Source organism: Corythoichthys intestinalis, chromosome 17 (genome assembly GCF_030265065.1).
Source record: "Corythoichthys intestinalis isolate RoL2023-P3 chromosome 17, ASM3026506v1, whole genome shotgun sequence".
Lineage (NCBI taxonomy): Eukaryota > Metazoa > Chordata > Actinopteri > Syngnathiformes > Syngnathidae > Corythoichthys > Corythoichthys intestinalis.
The window spans coordinates 12902781-12919927 of record NC_080411.1 but is presented as its reverse complement, the minus strand read 5'-3'; the positions used below and the strand labels follow the sequence as shown (position 1 = coordinate 12919927).

The following is a 17147-nucleotide window of genomic DNA, read 5'->3' as shown; positions in this document are numbered from 1 at the left end:
TAGGGCGTCATTTAGTTGAGGGGGCACCAAATTGCTTTTGAGATAGAACAGTTCTTTTGGTGAAAAAAATTCTCATGCTACGCTTCCAGATCATTTTCTGACATGTCAATGGGGAGTGGGTTGCACATCATCTCACTGTGTTAGCGGCAGGCACGATTGAAAAATGAATGTCTCACTTCTGTTGCTTTCAAAGGGACATTAAAGACTTTTAATATGAAAAGGTCCAAGCACTCAGGTAAGGCTTCAAAAAAGCGATGAAAGGACGCGGAGGAAAAACAGGCACTTTAAATGGGACTATAATGTACGGCATGGAACCTTTATTCACTCATTTCAGGTGAACCATAAACAATGGTGGATGTACACCCTTGAAGGTGTGAAAATACAATATATATAAAATAGACAATATTTTAAAATATATATTGTCATTTGGGGAGGGGGGGGTGGCACCAAGCACCAACCTAAACCAAACAAACTCTTCATGTTACAAAAAAGTCTTTGTAGAGTGACTAAAGGACCAGAAAAATAATTAAAAGAGCAAAGACATAATGTGATGAGACTAACATCGGAATGTTACTTGAAATGAGTTTTAATAGTACGCATTAAAAAGTTGCCATTGTATGATAACTTTGTAATGTTGTGAGTATAGAGTTGTCGAAAATCAATCCAAACTAAAAAAAGAAAAACCTCCTGGCTAAATCCATCATTGTAAAATTAATAAATTGCGCACTCACACAAGTGTTGGTCTCCTCGATGCCTGCCATGGGCTTGTTGACGCTGTTGACAAACTTGTTGACGTGTTCAAAATGTCGCGTCATCTCCGTGGCTAGCACCATGTCGATGATAGCCTGCCGCAAAGTTCGGAACTGGTTCCTGTCAACGTGTGTAGCAAATATGCATTTGTGGAAGTATTTCAATCTAACCTATATGGTCTAAATATCAATGATCGGAAATGATGGGTTAGCGAATAAAAACGGCAGTGTCACGCACCGCTCAATGTTTTTAAAGATGTTGCTTTTGCCATCACGTGCGGTGAGCTGGAAGGCAAGGGCGGCATGGTGGCTCTCCAGCACCGCTGTGTCGTTGTACAGGACGGCCAGCTCGCTACCGGCGTTACACAAGAAGGAGTTGGTCCGGCCCGGGTGGTCCACGTCGTGCACGGTGGCAGCGATCAACGCCGCCACTTCGTCCAGCTGATCTAGACTGCTCTGAAAAAAACATTTTTCACATGAGTGCATTTTAAGCTTATGGTGTCCCTCAGGGATCAATGCTCTGTCCCTTTGTATTTTCTATAAACAACATTCAGTCCTCTAAAGTTTTCTGAATCAACCAGCACATGACCAACCTTTACTCTCTCCTTGCGTAAGAAGTAGGCGGTAGCGTGCAGTACGTCGGCGGCGTGCGTGGAGTTGTGGTAGGAGTTGGACGAGTGGTAGCTGACCTCCATAAGCTGCAGCCAGCAGCGCAACGACGCCTCGGAACAGTCGAGGAAGTCGCACACACCGAAACTGGTGAAGATCTTCAGTCCCAGGTAAGTCAGCGGTCTTTGAAGAAGCCAACAAAATGCTTAGCTGAGAATTTTAATACAATGCTAAAGTGAAGTTTCAACTTTTATGATTTTCCCCCTCCAAGTTATGGTTATATTTTTAGGATAAGTGACGTTTATCAGCAAGTGGAAATTGAATTCTACCAAAATTGACAGCACAACATGTTCCGTTACCTCTTGTGTGTGGCTGCCTCTAAATCGAGGATGTTGAACTCCCAACATTCCTCGTCATTGAGCATTTCGGCGATGGATTGAGGCACATCACTCAGCGTGACTGGGATTGCCAGCTGACTTTGGCTCATGTCTGAGAGGAAAAAAAAAAAAAAAACACCTTATCAAGACCCTTTCAAAATATTGACGGTGATATAAATAATTAAGAAATAATGAAAATTTCCAAAATAAGATACAATAATAATTTCAAAGACAAACCTATCTAATAATACAATTAACAAAAAACTGCAATTTCTGGAGAATTTGCAATGGCAGTTTTGCTTTGGTTGATAGATTTGCTGTGGTTGCTAAAGATCTATTGATAGATCTATTGATCAATATATCTATATTGGGGACATTTTGGGGTCACTTGTATATGTACATTGGTGTCAATGGCATGGACGTACATGGCTGTTGAATGTCAATGATCAACGTCCTGTTGATACTAGGTCTCTTACTGTTGATTTGGGGGATTTCGGGGACACTTCCTGTTGCATGGCTTTCAATGGCGTCGACTTACATGGGTGCCAATTGAATGACAATGGGCTGTGATGGAAAGTTTTAGGCTGAAAATCACAACCACACAAGTTTTTCTGCCATTGAAATGAATGGGAAGTTTTGACATACATGGCTGTCAATGGCATCCTATTAGAAATTAATTCAGTATATAACTTTTATGCCCCTTACAGTCCTGGAATGTTTTATGACGAAATTATGTGATTTGGTCAAAAATAGTAGGACTAGATACATGAAAATGTTGGGGGGGGCATTCGAAAAATTCACTGTGTCGCGTGTCGCGTTCATAGCTGAACGGTGCTGGTCGGTCAAATGGTTTGAGCTGTGTTGCGCGCCCCCCCAAAAAAAAAAAAAAAAAACGCAGAAAATGAGATGATCATAAGAAAGAATAAAGTTGACAAATTTTAGTGGATGGGCCTTTGCCTTGCAAAGCTCCGATCCAGTGAATACATAAAAATAATGAAAAGAAATACAATTAAAAGCAAATACAAAACTACAAACAACCATTGGAAAATAACGCTACTAATTGAAGCCTTTCATATACTATATGTGCTTTTTTGTGTGTGTAAGGGACATCAACATCCAGTGAAACAATAGTTAAGACTTTAAGTTGTAATTCACTATTGTGTCTTTTAAAGTGAACTTACTCTTGCAAAAAACATACTCGTTGCCAGATAATCGCCGCAGTCCATCCTGTGAAAGGAAATGATACAATTGCTAAGTTTACCCTTTACGCGCCAAAGTTGCAAAATTGCAACGAGCAAATTTGCTGACCTCAACAAGCGAGAACCCAAAATATAGCGCCGCATATCGCCACCACTTTGCTTGTCTGCCATCTTTTGATGCATAGCAGCAACTGCATAAGGCACCATATTTGAAGCTCTGGCCTACCAAAGTCAGCAATGTTGCTTCTCGCAATTTTGCGACTTTAAAGGGTTAAGAATGAATGATTAGTCTTTGTGTCAAAGTGTCAAATAAATGTGTTTCTTACGCTCATGAGCCCGCCGACTAGGTCGTTGGTGTGTGGGTCGTCATCCTTTGACGCCAGCTGAGGCGAGTAAAGCTCAGTGGTCCGTAGAATCTCCAACACACGCTCCAGAGCGTCAGCCACGGTTAGCGGGCTGCTCTCCTGGGCAGCATTGATAATGTTGATCACCTGTTTAGATGGACATACTTAGTTTTAGTAGTGGTCCCATTTCTAGAGTAAAGTAGGAGGTCCGCAACCTTGGTGATGGGAGCCTCAATTGTCATGGAATGAATCCTGGCGACGGATGAGTGTCTGCGGTTCTGTAAACTGGCAGCTGGAATAAGCACAGTGATAAACTAGTCTAAGAGATCTTGGGATGAAAAATAAGAATTCCTGATGAATATATCATGCAATGTCCTCACCGTCGCTACTGCGGGAGCTGAGTGATCTCGTATCCATCGAGTCTTTCCTCCTGTCGCGGTGGAGTAGAGAGTGGCACTCTTAAAATAACAAGGCGGGTGGCAATAAAAACAAACAAAAAAATTAATGAAAATGTATTAAAATGATTACGTGACTAACACATGATGATTTTGGGTCATTTCAGTTTTAGCACTTTGGTGGTTTTCAAAGTGCTGTCTGTGTGAACTGAGGCCAGGAATAGAAGGCCCAAAATGCTTGTGGTCCAGCTTAAATAAATGTATATACCAGTGGTTCTTAACTTGGGTTCCATCGAACCCATGGGTTCGGTGAGTAAATCTAAGGGGTTCGGCGAAGGTTAGGACACTTAGTGCCCTATTTTCATATGTTGACTAAAGGCAAAGTATCGTTTTAGACTAGGTTTTGGGCTGGTTTGCCCCCAATTTACAAGCTTTACTCCATTTATTTCAACTGCTAGACCTCTACCTATTGGGAGATGAAACTTGTTTGCTCAGTGGAACGTTGACTCACACTTGGTATAAGGAAGTATAACAAATCTACAGGCAGCATGGACTGCGTAGACAATAATAATTATAAAAAAAACAACAACAAAAAACCAGTTGCGTCACATTTTACGCCATGAAAATAGTACGTGATGCAAGGATGTGACAGTAAAATGATAATGTAGAACAAACAAAAACAGAAAAAGAGTGAAATGAAATGAGTTTGATTTCAAGGTGAAAATCAACCGCAAAAGGCAAAACTATTTGTAGTAAATTTGAAATTTGAACAGAATTTCACTTAGACATTAGCTTGCTAGCTTAGCTATATCGGTTTTGAATTTGAAAGAAATTGCTTTAGTATTCAATTTTGAAGAACTTGTGGTATTCTGTACCTTTAGCAAGGCTAAGAACCACTGGTATATAATGACTTTTCTGAACTGTTTAAAAAGGGTGATTTTTTTTTACTGCCAAATACACAAACATGGGCTAAAACCAGACACCCCAAGTTTCCCCAAAGTTACGGCAGACTTCCTGATATTGATAGTGGCTCCTTGATGCTTGCGAGTCGGTTAAAATATCCCAGATTTTGCGACTATGCGAGGGACAACGTGTATGCGTTTCTGTTCAAAGTGAGTGCTGTTTTTTCTGTTCGGAGCAAGTGTTCAGGGCGACTGCTTGACAAACAGCATGCTGATGGATTTATTCGGCAAAATTAGCCAATAAACTTTCAGTGTATAAGCGGGTTTGATTTACTGTCTTCCATTAGCCTGGAGTGTTACCACGTTTCCCCTTGCGGTTTTCGCCACCCACTCTAATCCAGCTACAGTTCTGGATCAGGTCTGCGTGCACGTGTTACTTTACTGTTAGCTAGTGATGCCACGATTGTGACCACTTTAGTTTTTGGTGGTGATTCAGGTAGCCATTAATAATGTCATAACCAGACACATCAAGGAAATGAGTAACGGTAGACTCAACACGATCGAAGAGAATAGCGATCAGTGATTTCCCATAACCTTTTGGTTGGGATGCTAACAAATCTCTTCCCTCGATCAAGGTGCGTATGCAAACACGTTGAATTGGTTTAAATTGAGAGATTTTGCAGATCCTGAAAGTTTCCTTGAGAACTTCAATGAAAATTTCACCCGAGATTTCCGTTTTCCATCCAAGATTTTCCACTCACCAGCACGGACAACCTATGTGTATTGCTCGAAAAAACTAGCCTCACGATGTAAATAGGGAAATGGACCGCAAACAGAACACTGGGCTCAGGAGGGGCTGGCTGAAGGCTCAGAAACCGGACGCCCCATCAAGGGCGTAGGTTTGCATAGAGATGGTAGGGACATAACACTACCAACTTTTCCAGATGCTCAAATTGTCCCCTACAACTTTTAAGCAACCTTATTTGCATTATATAATATATAATTTAGTGTCTTCCAATATGTTGTCAGGATAGAACAGATCCTACTATTATGAAGTGAATTATTTTCGTTATGTTCAGATTTACATGTATCCCTTTTCACTTGCCAAATGTGCCGGTCCTTTGTTTCCCCCTCAAATGCAAGTTTGATTGGCTAATGACTTGATCCACACGCACACGCACACTCACACTCACACAACCCTGACAGATTCATGTCAACAACATGTCGCCTCGTCCGCCCCCTTCGAAGAGGAGGGATATTAGAATTGTTTTGCGGCCAACAGCAGCCACTTTAAGTAATGTAAAAAGACGTCAATGTTGTGGAGTTGGGAAACACACCACTAATTTTGCTACTGAAAGTCCGACCTGCATCAGAGTTAGCATAACATTAAACTGTGTGAAGTTGCTAACCTGCAAAACTACTGGGGTCAGACAAGCCTACAAAACTACTGGTGTCAGGCCAGCCTCCAAAAGGAACAACGAAGTCAAGCTAGCCGTCCGTCATTTGGATCATTGTTTGCATTATGTGCATTATGGTAATGCAACGCGGTGGCTTCAGATTGTCAGTCCCTGTATTAAAAAAAAAAAACAAAAAAAACAGGGAGCTATCCCTGGATAGCTCCCCGTTTTTTTAATAAACGAACTTGCACTTTAAAATGTTTCTTTAGCAGTTTTGAGGCGAACGTTGTAACACCTGAACCAATACACATGAACGCTAGGATAAGTGAATACAGATTTAGTTCGCATTGATCATTAGCCTCTCAATTAATTACATTCATATTTGTGACAAATGTAACCCTGACCCACATTCAATAATCTGGTTTTATTAATGTCCTGTCCCCAACAAAAAGTGTACATGGAGGTTATGCTGTTATATCGTCCCTACCAATGTTGAGACCAAACCTATGCCCTTGTGCCCTCTCAAGTTTGTTAACGAGAATCAGGCGTTTCTCCCCGTGGGTGGAATGCCTGATACCGTGAGGCTAATCTTTAACCTATACGGAAGTTATCTCTCTCAGTCATCGCATTTCACAAGATGGCAGAGTTTGAATCCTCCAGTAAGAAACCAATATACAAAACTCACTTTACAGCAGAATATACTAAACTATATTACCGTCTAACTAGGGTGAAGACTGATGACACCAAGGCAAGGTGAAATGTGTGCAACACGGGTACACAGTTAATATTTGTAAAGGGCATGTTGAGGTTGGCGAAGTTTAGCATGCTTTGTTTAGCAGGATTGAAAAATTGGTAAAAGCACGTAGTCTTAAGTGAATGTACAAGACACAGTGGGGGTTGGTTGCGGGATGGGGAAGAAAGTATTAGATATGGTCGAAAAACATCTCATTGAAATTAGTTTTTGGAACTTGGGATGTCTGCTAAAACAGTTCTAAAATACGAGTAGATAGAAGTTGGTAACACAGCTAAATGAGAAAACATTTGTTTAGTAAGTTACCTGGGTAAGAATGTTCCATACTGCATCGGTCCTCCTTATTGTATTTGTGCACCTGACCCCAAAAAATGAAAAGGGAAATTTCATTTGAAAATGAATCGGGAGACCATGAATTACCGTATTGGCTCGAATATAAGACGTTGTTTTTTGCATTGAAATAACACTGAAAAAGAGGGGGTTGTCTTATATTCGCGGTCTAGACATTATACCCATTCACGATGCTAGATGGCGCCAGATATCATTGAAGTGATGTTCTGTCATGTCAGATCTCAGCTACTCTCCCCATTCACGACGCTATATGGCGCCAGATATCATTGAAGCGATGTTCTGTCTTGACAGATCTCAGCTACTGTTTTTAGTTTAACCAGTTTGCATTATTTTATTGCAATGTTTTCCTTATTCAGATGGTTTCAAGACTACAGTTACAGTTAGACTTCACTTTGATGGTTAATGCAGTTATTACAATTTTGTTGTTTTATCACAATAGATTGATTTATTTACATTTCAAAAACCAATTTGGCAATACTGTAATGGAGGCCAAACGTTTTCTGTAACTCTTCACAAGCTTTTCACACACTGTTGCTGGTATATGGGCCCATTCCTCCATGCAGATCTCTTCTAGAGCAGTGATGTTTTGGGGCTGTCGTTGGGCAACACGGACTTTCAATTCCCTCCACAGATTTTCTATGGGGTTGAGATCTGGAGACTGGTTAGGCCACTCCAGGACCTTGAAGTGCTTCTTACGAAGCCAATCCTTTGTTTCCCCGGCTGTATGTTTGGGATCATTGCCATGCTGAAAGACCCAGCCACGTCTCATCTTCAGTGCCCTTGCTGAGGGAAGGAGATTTTCACTCAAAATCTCTCGATACATGGCCCCATTCATTCCTTCCTTTACACAGATCAGTCGTCCTGGTCCCTTTGCAGAAAAACAGCCCCAAAGCATGATGTTTCCACCACCATGCTTCACAGAGGGTATGGTGTTCTTCGGATGCAATCCAGTATTCTTTCTCCTCCAAACACGAGAACCTGTGTTTCTACCAAAAAGTTCTAGTTTGGTTTCATCTGACCATAACACATTCTCCCAGTCCTCTTCTGGATAATCCAAATGCTCTTTAGTGAACCGCAGACAGGCCTGGACGTGTACTGGCTTCAGCAGGGGGACACGTCTGGCAGTGCAGGATTTGAGTCCCTGGCGGCGCATTGTGTTACTGATAGTACTGTTTGTTACTGTGGTCCCAGCTCTCTGTAGGTCATTCACTAGGTCCCCCCGTGTGGTTCTGGGATTTTTGCTCACCGTTCTTGTTATCATTTTGATGCCACGGGGTGAGATCTTGCATGGAGCCCCAGATCGAGGGAAATTATCAGTGGTCTTGTATGTCTTCCATTTCCTAATAATTGCTTCCACAGTTGATTTCTTTACACCAAGCGCTTTACCTATTGCAGATTCAGTCTTCCCAGCCTGGTGCAGGTCTACAATTTTGTCTTTGGTGTCCTTCGACAGCTCTTTGGTCTTGGCCATAGTGGAGTTTTAGAGTGTGACTGACTGAAGTTGTGGACAGGTGTCTTTTATACCGATAATGAGTTAAAACAGGTTAGACCTCGTTAAAAGAAGTTAGACCTCTTTGACAGCCAGAAATCTTGCTTGTTTATAGGTGACCAAATACTTATTTTCCAGTCTAATTTGGAAATAAATTGTTTAAAAACCAAACAATGTGATTTTCTGTTTTTTTTTCCACATTCTGTCTGTCATGGTTGAGGTTTACCCATGTTGACAATTACAGGCCTCTCCAATCTTTTCAAGTAAGAGAACTTCCACAATTGGTAGTTGACTAAATACTTATTTGCTCCACTGTATATTGTTATAATTATTTGTTTCGGATGTACTGGAATTATTTTCTGTATAAAAAATTAATTTGATGTTCAAAAAGTCTTTTTTCCAAACTTGAGTCTTGAAAAAGAGGGGGTCGTCTTATAATCAGGGCCGCCTTATATTCGGGTCAATACGGTATTCCATGTTTAAAATAGTCCAGCATTGCATTGTGACTTTGCTTTGTGTTTTACTGTAAATAGAAGCTATCTGAACTCAATAGGCTATAGCAGAAAGCAGCACTGTCATGGCTGTTTTAATGTGCTTTACCACAAACAATTCATGAATTATACATAGTAAGAAGTTGGCTTAAACAAATTGAAAGGGCCAAGAAAATAGTTTATAACTCACGGTCTACAATTGAGGGCGATAGATGTTAACGCAGCCCATGAGTTGAACACATTTGAACATGTACACGGTTGCCAGATTTAAAGAGTCTTGTCTGTAAACAAAAAATGTCTCCGGACTGAGCTCAACCCTTAAGCAAAAGGGAGAAGTTAAACAGGACAAACTTGTAATCCCAAGTTCTTGTATAAACACGGCTAACTAAAGAATACAACTAAATGGAAATCAAGCATTTATTCAAAAGGTCTGAATGTGATTCGACATGGAAAAATGCATCATGCAATCAGATAAATTTAAAACTTCAAAGACCCGCTATGGTCTTGTATTGTCTGACGAACTGTCAGATCTTATCGTATGCTAAATTTGTATCACTACTTTTAATCAGTGTTTTGCTCACGATACAGAACTAACTCTAGTATGATGGAACAAATCTCATCAGCCGCTACGGATATCCGATTTTGAGCTGCAGTCGACGTTATTTGGCAGGGCGGTGCAAAAGAATGACTCACCTTTTGCACAACGAAAGGGAAAAGCGCAAACGCTAGCCCCTCAGTCGTATAAATAACCTCGAGGCCTGGAAGCTAGCCCTCGTGGGTTTTATCCCGCCGCTTAGCAGTAGCTTAGCGTGACGTAATTGGGATGGGAACCTTGCTGAGCGAGGGAGACACTGAATCCACTTCTTAACCAAGGCCGGATTTTGTATTTGTGTGTGTTTTTGGAACAGTACTAAACAATGTTAGCATTTTTTTTTTGACCATGTTACATCAGCGTATTCTAATTCCAGCATAACAACAATAATTTCTTTCAAAATCCTTGTTTTGTAATGCATAAGTGCAAGCTCACAGATGTATACTTTTTCGCTAGCAACCTGGTTGCTAAAAGCGAGGAGCTCAATTTCAAAGGCACAATTTCCGTTTTCATTTCTAAAAATAGATCCTCGTGATTAAAAAAAAAAACACTTCCTGATAAGATACGAAAATATATGGTAAAGGCAGATTCATTCTCATAGTTCTCCACTCCACTGGACAAGAAAGGACCACAGTGGAAGGCAATTGCGGGGTCGGTTGTGCTGAACATTTTACCCATTGAGAAATCACAAAAGAAGATTTATCAACATATTGCTGTGTACAGCAAGTAGGGTTGCAGTGCCGGGACAACCCGTAATTTAGGAGGTTCTGACTAGTACCGGCGCCGTCATTATCAATCAGAACTTCTTCTTTGAACTTTAAAGTCCAGGATGTCCCGCGCAATCCGGGACGGTTGATAACCCTCACAGCAAGTCGGAACTGGCTTTTCCCGTATTTACGAGGGTGCATAGACTTCATTATTGTATTGACGGATCACATCCGTCAGCCACTGCGCAACACCTTCAAGTAGGGGGCTGTCCTACAGTCCGCTTTAGTTATTCACAGTTGGTCGCAGTTAGTCAACACATTTAGGAATCCAACGCCAGATTTAGGTTGAAAAAGTATGAAAGCTGTACGGCATACAAACAGCCAACAACAACCTTACAGCCTAATTTCCTTACTGACTAGCCTCATAGTTCGCAATGTTTACGTAAAATAAATGCTACCTGCACGTTTTTTTGTTGCTTTTAACCAAGGATCAAGACTGTTTTAAGTCCATATCTTTAAAGAATTCAGGCATTTAAGCATTTATTCACAAAAATTTTCAACGGAAAAAGCTCTTTATCAGTGTTTCTACTCGGTCAGCTTTGATGGAGATAGGCCCCCGATGATCTGGCCCCACGCCCAGTGTCCCATCAATGCATTATGAAGTTTATGGAGGGTGCCTTAAAATCGAATGTTTCTTTAAAAGTGCTGTTTTCTGTACCTTTTGAAAGTTATTGCCCCTAAAACAATGCATCAAGGAATGCCCAATTTTGATGATCATGTCTAGCATTCTAGTGCTGCCTAGCAAGAAAATATTGACAGAATGACAGCGAGTCACATGGCAACAACAAAATAGAAAGCTTATGATTAGCATGCTAGCAGAGTGTAAAAACCTGCAGCTATTCTGGGTGTGACATCCTCATATGTTTGGAGATTTTTTGTGGTAGGGACCAAGGCAGCTGTGAAAGGAAGACTAATTAGGATCTAATTTCCATATTAAGACTTTTCTGTCACTTTTGGAGTGGATTTTAGTCCAGTCTTGCCTTCCCACCCAGTTGAACTATTTTCAAACACTTGGGGTGGAAGAGAAATGCATTGGGCGGGTTGATAAAATTTGGACTACTTTTGACAAAATTTGCTGTTTTCTTGGGGGGGGGGGGGGGGGGGGGTACCATTTTGATTAGTTTCATCAGGTTAACTTGTATGTCTAACACCATGAAGTTTAGCATTGTTTCTGAACTGGAATGAGCTGTAAACTACATGTCATTTGTGATTAAATTCTGGTGTTTTAAATTGTTCCCTCGTGACAGGTGGATTTGCTTCTGCACCAATCTCAATCGAAATATTTTTCCGAGAATGCACTTGGGAATCGGCTGTAGAAAAAAACAATCAAAGTTGTACTTCGACAGTTATTTGTATTGTAAAACATGTATTTTTGACATTTGATAGTGAGTAAATATATGGTTAATTATTAATTAGTTTGTTTACTGAAAGAAAAATACAATAGTTTTCATCTTTTCTATGAAGAACTACATCTCCCTTGATGCTTATTGGCAAAACATTCCACTATAATGTGTCCACCACTGTTGGCTTATTTTTTTCTAGATATAACATGAAAATATACATAAGATTGTAAATGGGAAACATCTTATCTTGAATGCGAGGGTCATTTATTGAACTGAGTGTGTATTATGCGGTGATTGGCTGGATACTGTCTTTCCGATCTGACAACCCTGTTTGTGCCCAAAATGAGCTCTTCTATCATTTTAAAGTCACTTGCTGTAGTACTTCATAGTACCTTTAAGGTAAGTTTTCCCACAACTACAGACTATCCTTTTTTTGTGTGTGTTTATTTTGGAAACACCCACCTGACAGTTGTTGTCGACATGAGGTCTCTTGATGGCTACGAAGTGTCGAATCTTCCTGTCGGAAAGCAAAAAGGAAATTGTCATCGCTTTCACCAACACCGTTTGATGCCTCGACTCACCCTCCTTGGCCGACAACAGGGGTTATGTTCACGTGTTGTGGCAAGCTGTCGCCGGATTTCTTTCTGGCGTAGTAAATTCCCTGCCATTCCTGTCAGAGGTGAGATAAGGTAGTAAAGTTCTAACCGACAGAATCGAACGGGATGGGTCAGACTCACCTTTCCTTTTTCAATGCAGGTATTGATAGCTTCTAAAAGGTCCGCCCGGTTTCTGTCGCTCTTTGGGAGTTCAGTCAGCTCCTTGCCGATAAGCTCTCCCTGGTGGTAACCCATCATCCGCTCGAATGCAGGGTTCACATACTGTACAAGGATGGGTAAAGCATACCCATAGCAATATAAATTTTTGTTATCGTTTGTATCTCATAAAACTCTAAAGTTGTATCTCAAGGCACCACAGTATGTCCATTGCTGCCTATGGGATACGTAGGTTTTTTTGTTTGGTTTTTTTTTGGTCTTTTGCTCTTACTTGTATGACCCGGTCTTCACTTGTGATCTCTACGGCTTCCTGACACTTCTCCAGCGCCGTGAAGGCCGAGTTACAAGCCCTGCCAGATCAGAAAAGTCACGAATTAAGGAACCCCATAGCAAAGTAAAATTGAAGGTGAGATCTTGTTCATGTCTCATTTACATCTCTGAGAAATGAATCAGCAATAATCGAGACCAGAGTGGTTTTCTCAGTTTTCTCAAATTTGTCTCATGAGAAGTAAGTCTCAGATTGAGCATTACACGAGAAGGTCATGAGAATAGTTCTACTGGCACCATTTTTCAATAAAGTCTCACAGTTGTCAAGATCTCACCAAGAGACAACTATGAGTACTTGTGTCGATCTCAAATGCGTCTCAATTTTATCTCCTTACTTGGAGTCATGATCACAGTAAAGTCTCAGTAAAAGATATAGATGAGCAAAGTAATTTATTTCTTCAACTTGCCTCAAAGCTGCCTCTTTTACTGATCTCGCGGCGCAACCTTATATTGTGCCAGTCTCAAATATTTCTCAATTTGATCTCCTTCCAGTCTGCAATTGCTCATTTTGGATTTTCGAGATTCTTTCATTGTAAGAAAGAGTAGTGTCTGCTCTGACATGTCCAATCACATCTTAATTCATCTCATGACAAAATCCGAGAAAATATTATAATTGGTCAAATAATTCAATAACATCTGGTTCATTTGGTTCAATGTAAAAATTAGAGATGTGACCGACAAATTGGCACCGAAAACTATTGGCCACTACAAATGCATTATCGGTTTTGGTTTCGAAGACCGAAGGTTTACCACAAAATAGTGTGAAGAACTTGAGTCCTCTTGTTTGATGACGTTAGCAAAACAGGCAACACGCTGGCTAATGATGTCTTGCTAAAACTGCTGGCTCACAGGCAACATGTCTGCGATTTGGAAGTTTTTTTTTTAAATATCAAATAAAATATATATATATATATATATTATTAAATGAACCAAAATCTAATAAATTTTCTTCATCTCTGCTACACGCACTTTCTGAAGTTGCTTTCCATTGATGTGCCGCGTCACATCGAGCACAGTGCGGGGCTCAGTGGTAGAGAAGTCATTCCCCAACTCAGAGGTTGTGAGTTCAACTCTCTGTCCTGATGAATTAATCGAAGTATCCTTGAGCAAGACACTGAACCCCACCTTGTTGTGTCACCAGCAGGTAGATGAGGATATAGTGTCAAAGCGCTTTGAGTGCCTGAAAGGTGCTGTGCAAGTGTAACTCCATTTTTAATGAAGAGAATTCTCTTCTCAAATATTGCTCAAATCTGGTTTTCTCCAATCAATCTCCTTTGTCTCAGTGATGTCTTTGCTCATTTTGACTCATCACTTGCTCCTAAGGGTACCCTTAGGAGCACAAACTCAGAAACAAATAAGCAGAGAATGAGATAAATTTGAGATGATCAAATTCGTCTCACGAGACGAGATTAAGCAACAGATGAGTAGCAAATTTTTGCTAATGGACTAGATAGAAGTTGTTGGAATTTGTGTACCTGCCTTGGCCCCGCCCACAAAAAAAAGAAGATAATGAGCTGCAGATGTTTGCTAGTAATCTATAAGTTTTCTATTCTGTGGCCATGCGACCGTTCTCTTATTCTGTCAACGTTTAAAGCACTAGAAAGCTAGGAATCAATAATCAATTCTGGTTGTGATGTCACAACCAGAATTGATGAAAAAAAGTGGATGTGCCCTGAAACATTTTTTTGGGTGCGAGTAAAGTCCGAGTCTGTATTTTTTTTCTTCAAGTCCGAGTCGAGTGTGAGTCATCAAATTTGCAACTCGAGTCGACTCGAGTCTGAGTCCTTGTGACTCGAGTCTAATTGTCTGGCTATATATCATTTTAACACGCCAAGAAGCATCTGGTTCACATGTTTTTATGCTGATTGCGTAAAACTACAGTACAAATTTGCGATTCGTGACCCGTGTCAAGTGGAACATCAGGTCACTTTCATCCTAGGAAAACTACAAAGATCTGAGAAGAACGCGATGTGGTGAGTCACGTTTCTTGAATGGTAATTATTTACGAGAGTAATGTGTAAATAACTGTAATGTGCTCATAACAACTTCTCCTAATTGGTGTGAGCCTAGACTGTGATTTATATGATCTCAAGTGACGAACACTTTCCATGTTAAACCGATTCTGGTGTTCACGTGTAACGCAGATAAATACCCCGAGACCAAAGCTGACTTTCAACACCGTTCCATTAATAATACTGTTTTGCAGGGTACATTTACACATCTTAGTGTCATATTTATTATCTTTGATTTATTCCCACACTGCTATTTTTCACCACTTTGTTCATGTAGTTTAAATATTGATCAGTTTCTAATATTAAATTGCTAGCTTAGTACATGTACCTGAGTTTGAAGTGGCATCTCACTTCTCCGTGCTCAAGTTGAATCAGTTCGTTATAGCACGCCGACACGCTGGTGTTCTCCACAAACCTCTACAAATGCGTGAATAAACATTTGTTACGTTATGTACAGTATATTGAGTGGGTGACGATCCAGTTAGGGAAGTACTTACTCGGCTGAATCCAGCACACAGCAGTGGAAGAACTGAAGGTTCGTCCTGTTCTGATGGCCTACATCATGACACACAGATATGCATCGTCTAATGTGCTATTAAGGACTTAATTTTGGACTCGTTTGTTGTTTATTAGCAATACAAACAAGACACTGAACGTAGGCGTAATGCTATGCCACACACTAAGATGAAAACTTAGAAGCTTAGATCTGTCCTTACGTGGGTTAGAACTTGGTAACAATCCATCTGATTCTCTAGGACAAGTTTTGCTTTGAATTACCTCTGGGAATCAGCAAAATTACCCTACAATGGACACTGTGAATCAAAATGAACCAGCGGGGAAAGATCACTTGAAATATGAGTGTTTTGTGGTAAAAAAATTGGTTATAAAGGAAGAGAGGTGGGTGGAGCGTCGAAAAATTTTACTCAAGTAAGAATAGCGTGACTTCATAAAGTATTCGGTGAAAAGAATACTCAACCCAGATAGCAGACCGACGTTGAAAAGATGGATCAACATTCCGCTGTCGATCTTATATTATTGAATCAACATCACTTTTGCACCCTTAATTAATGCTGTTGCAACGTTGAAATCCTTACAAAACCCAAACATCATTTCGATTATTAATAATATTGTAACAACGCTGAATCAATGTTATGTTTTCGACCAAAAACCCCCGCTCATCCATAATTCCATGCCTTTTAATCATATTTCCCGGTCAATCATAAATCAACTATTTTTCAACATTAGTTCATCAACTATAAAACAATGTTATCCCAACCATCGCCTGACATACAATAGAACAACGTTGTTTCAACGTCACTTGACGTCGAAAATTTTGATGTCAACCATACTGATGATTTTGATGGAAAATCAACGTTTATTAAATGTCGGTCTTCTATCTGGGAAGTTATGAGTAAGTACTTACAATTCTGATTATGTTTTTTAAGCAATTGAATATTTTTTTCTCAGAACAACTGCTAGTAATATACTGTACTATAACCTGTTACATGACCCTATTAGACCAAAAAAATACACATAAATAATTGAATTCCGACTAGAAAATCTACAGAAATTAAACATCACCCATCCAAAGAGCTTGACTGCCCTCCAGTGGAGAAAACATATTTCTTACTATGAAATTAAAATGATCATATCTCCAGTTCTGTGGTTTATCGGTGCCAAATAAAAATTGGTTGAGAGGTTTAAATTCGCATGCTAATATTAACGGCAGCATTTTATGTCAAATCGTTTATTTTTTATGGTGCTTTGAAGACGCCACGTAATTGAGTAAGCCGGTGTGATCATAGGCCCTTTGACTGCAAATTTGTGTGTGGTCATGTGACTGTATTGTTATGTCTAAATTGTATCATGGAGTCATGTGTTTATTGTTGCGACATCTCATTGGTTAAACTGGTAGAACTGTGCTGCCAAAAATAAAGTCAAATCTAAAATGTAGAATAAAAAGGAAAAATGTAATGACTCTAGTGTAGCCTAAAGTAGCTGAGTAAGGTTAGCGTTTCTTCTACACTAATCTTCTCAAGTAAATGTAACCGAGTAAATGTAACGTGTTACGACCCACCTCTGCAAAGGAAAAAAAACTTGTATTTCAAGGCACTACTATGTTTTGTTTAATCAATCCTGCAATTATTATTGCATGGATGACATTGGATTGACTTACTTTTGTGGCACAACGGCGAGAATAACAGTGTTTTCTGAGGGCTTCGTGGCACGGATCATCCTGCAAACAAATAACAAACGTAGATCAAGACCAAAGCAAACAA

At 40.1% G+C, this 17147-nt stretch overlaps 1 protein-coding gene across 1 annotated transcript in view; it reads right to left on the bottom strand.

Moving 5' to 3' along the window:
• pde8b (phosphodiesterase 8B) overlaps positions 1-17147 on the bottom strand; it is a 43481-nt gene that overhangs the window by 7634 nt on the left and 18700 nt on the right. Inside the window, exons 4-19 of the mRNA XM_057818582.1 lie at positions 17045-17104; positions 15366-15423; positions 15197-15285; positions 12801-12879; positions 12494-12634; positions 12338-12426; positions 12219-12273; positions 7030-7081; positions 3659-3736; positions 3494-3570; positions 3261-3425; positions 2917-2962; positions 1718-1847; positions 1343-1541; positions 988-1205; positions 732-870 (exon numbers count right to left, since the gene is read on the bottom strand). Of these exons, the coding sequence (XP_057674565.1) occupies positions 732-870; positions 988-1205; positions 1343-1541; positions 1718-1847; positions 2917-2962; positions 3261-3425; positions 3494-3570; positions 3659-3736; positions 7030-7081; positions 12219-12273; positions 12338-12426; positions 12494-12634; positions 12801-12879; positions 15197-15285; positions 15366-15423; positions 17045-17104 (1675 nt within the window). The remainder of the gene's footprint in view (positions 1-731; positions 871-987; positions 1206-1342; positions 1542-1717; positions 1848-2916; positions 2963-3260; positions 3426-3493; positions 3571-3658; positions 3737-7029; positions 7082-12218; positions 12274-12337; positions 12427-12493; positions 12635-12800; positions 12880-15196; positions 15286-15365; positions 15424-17044; positions 17105-17147) is intronic.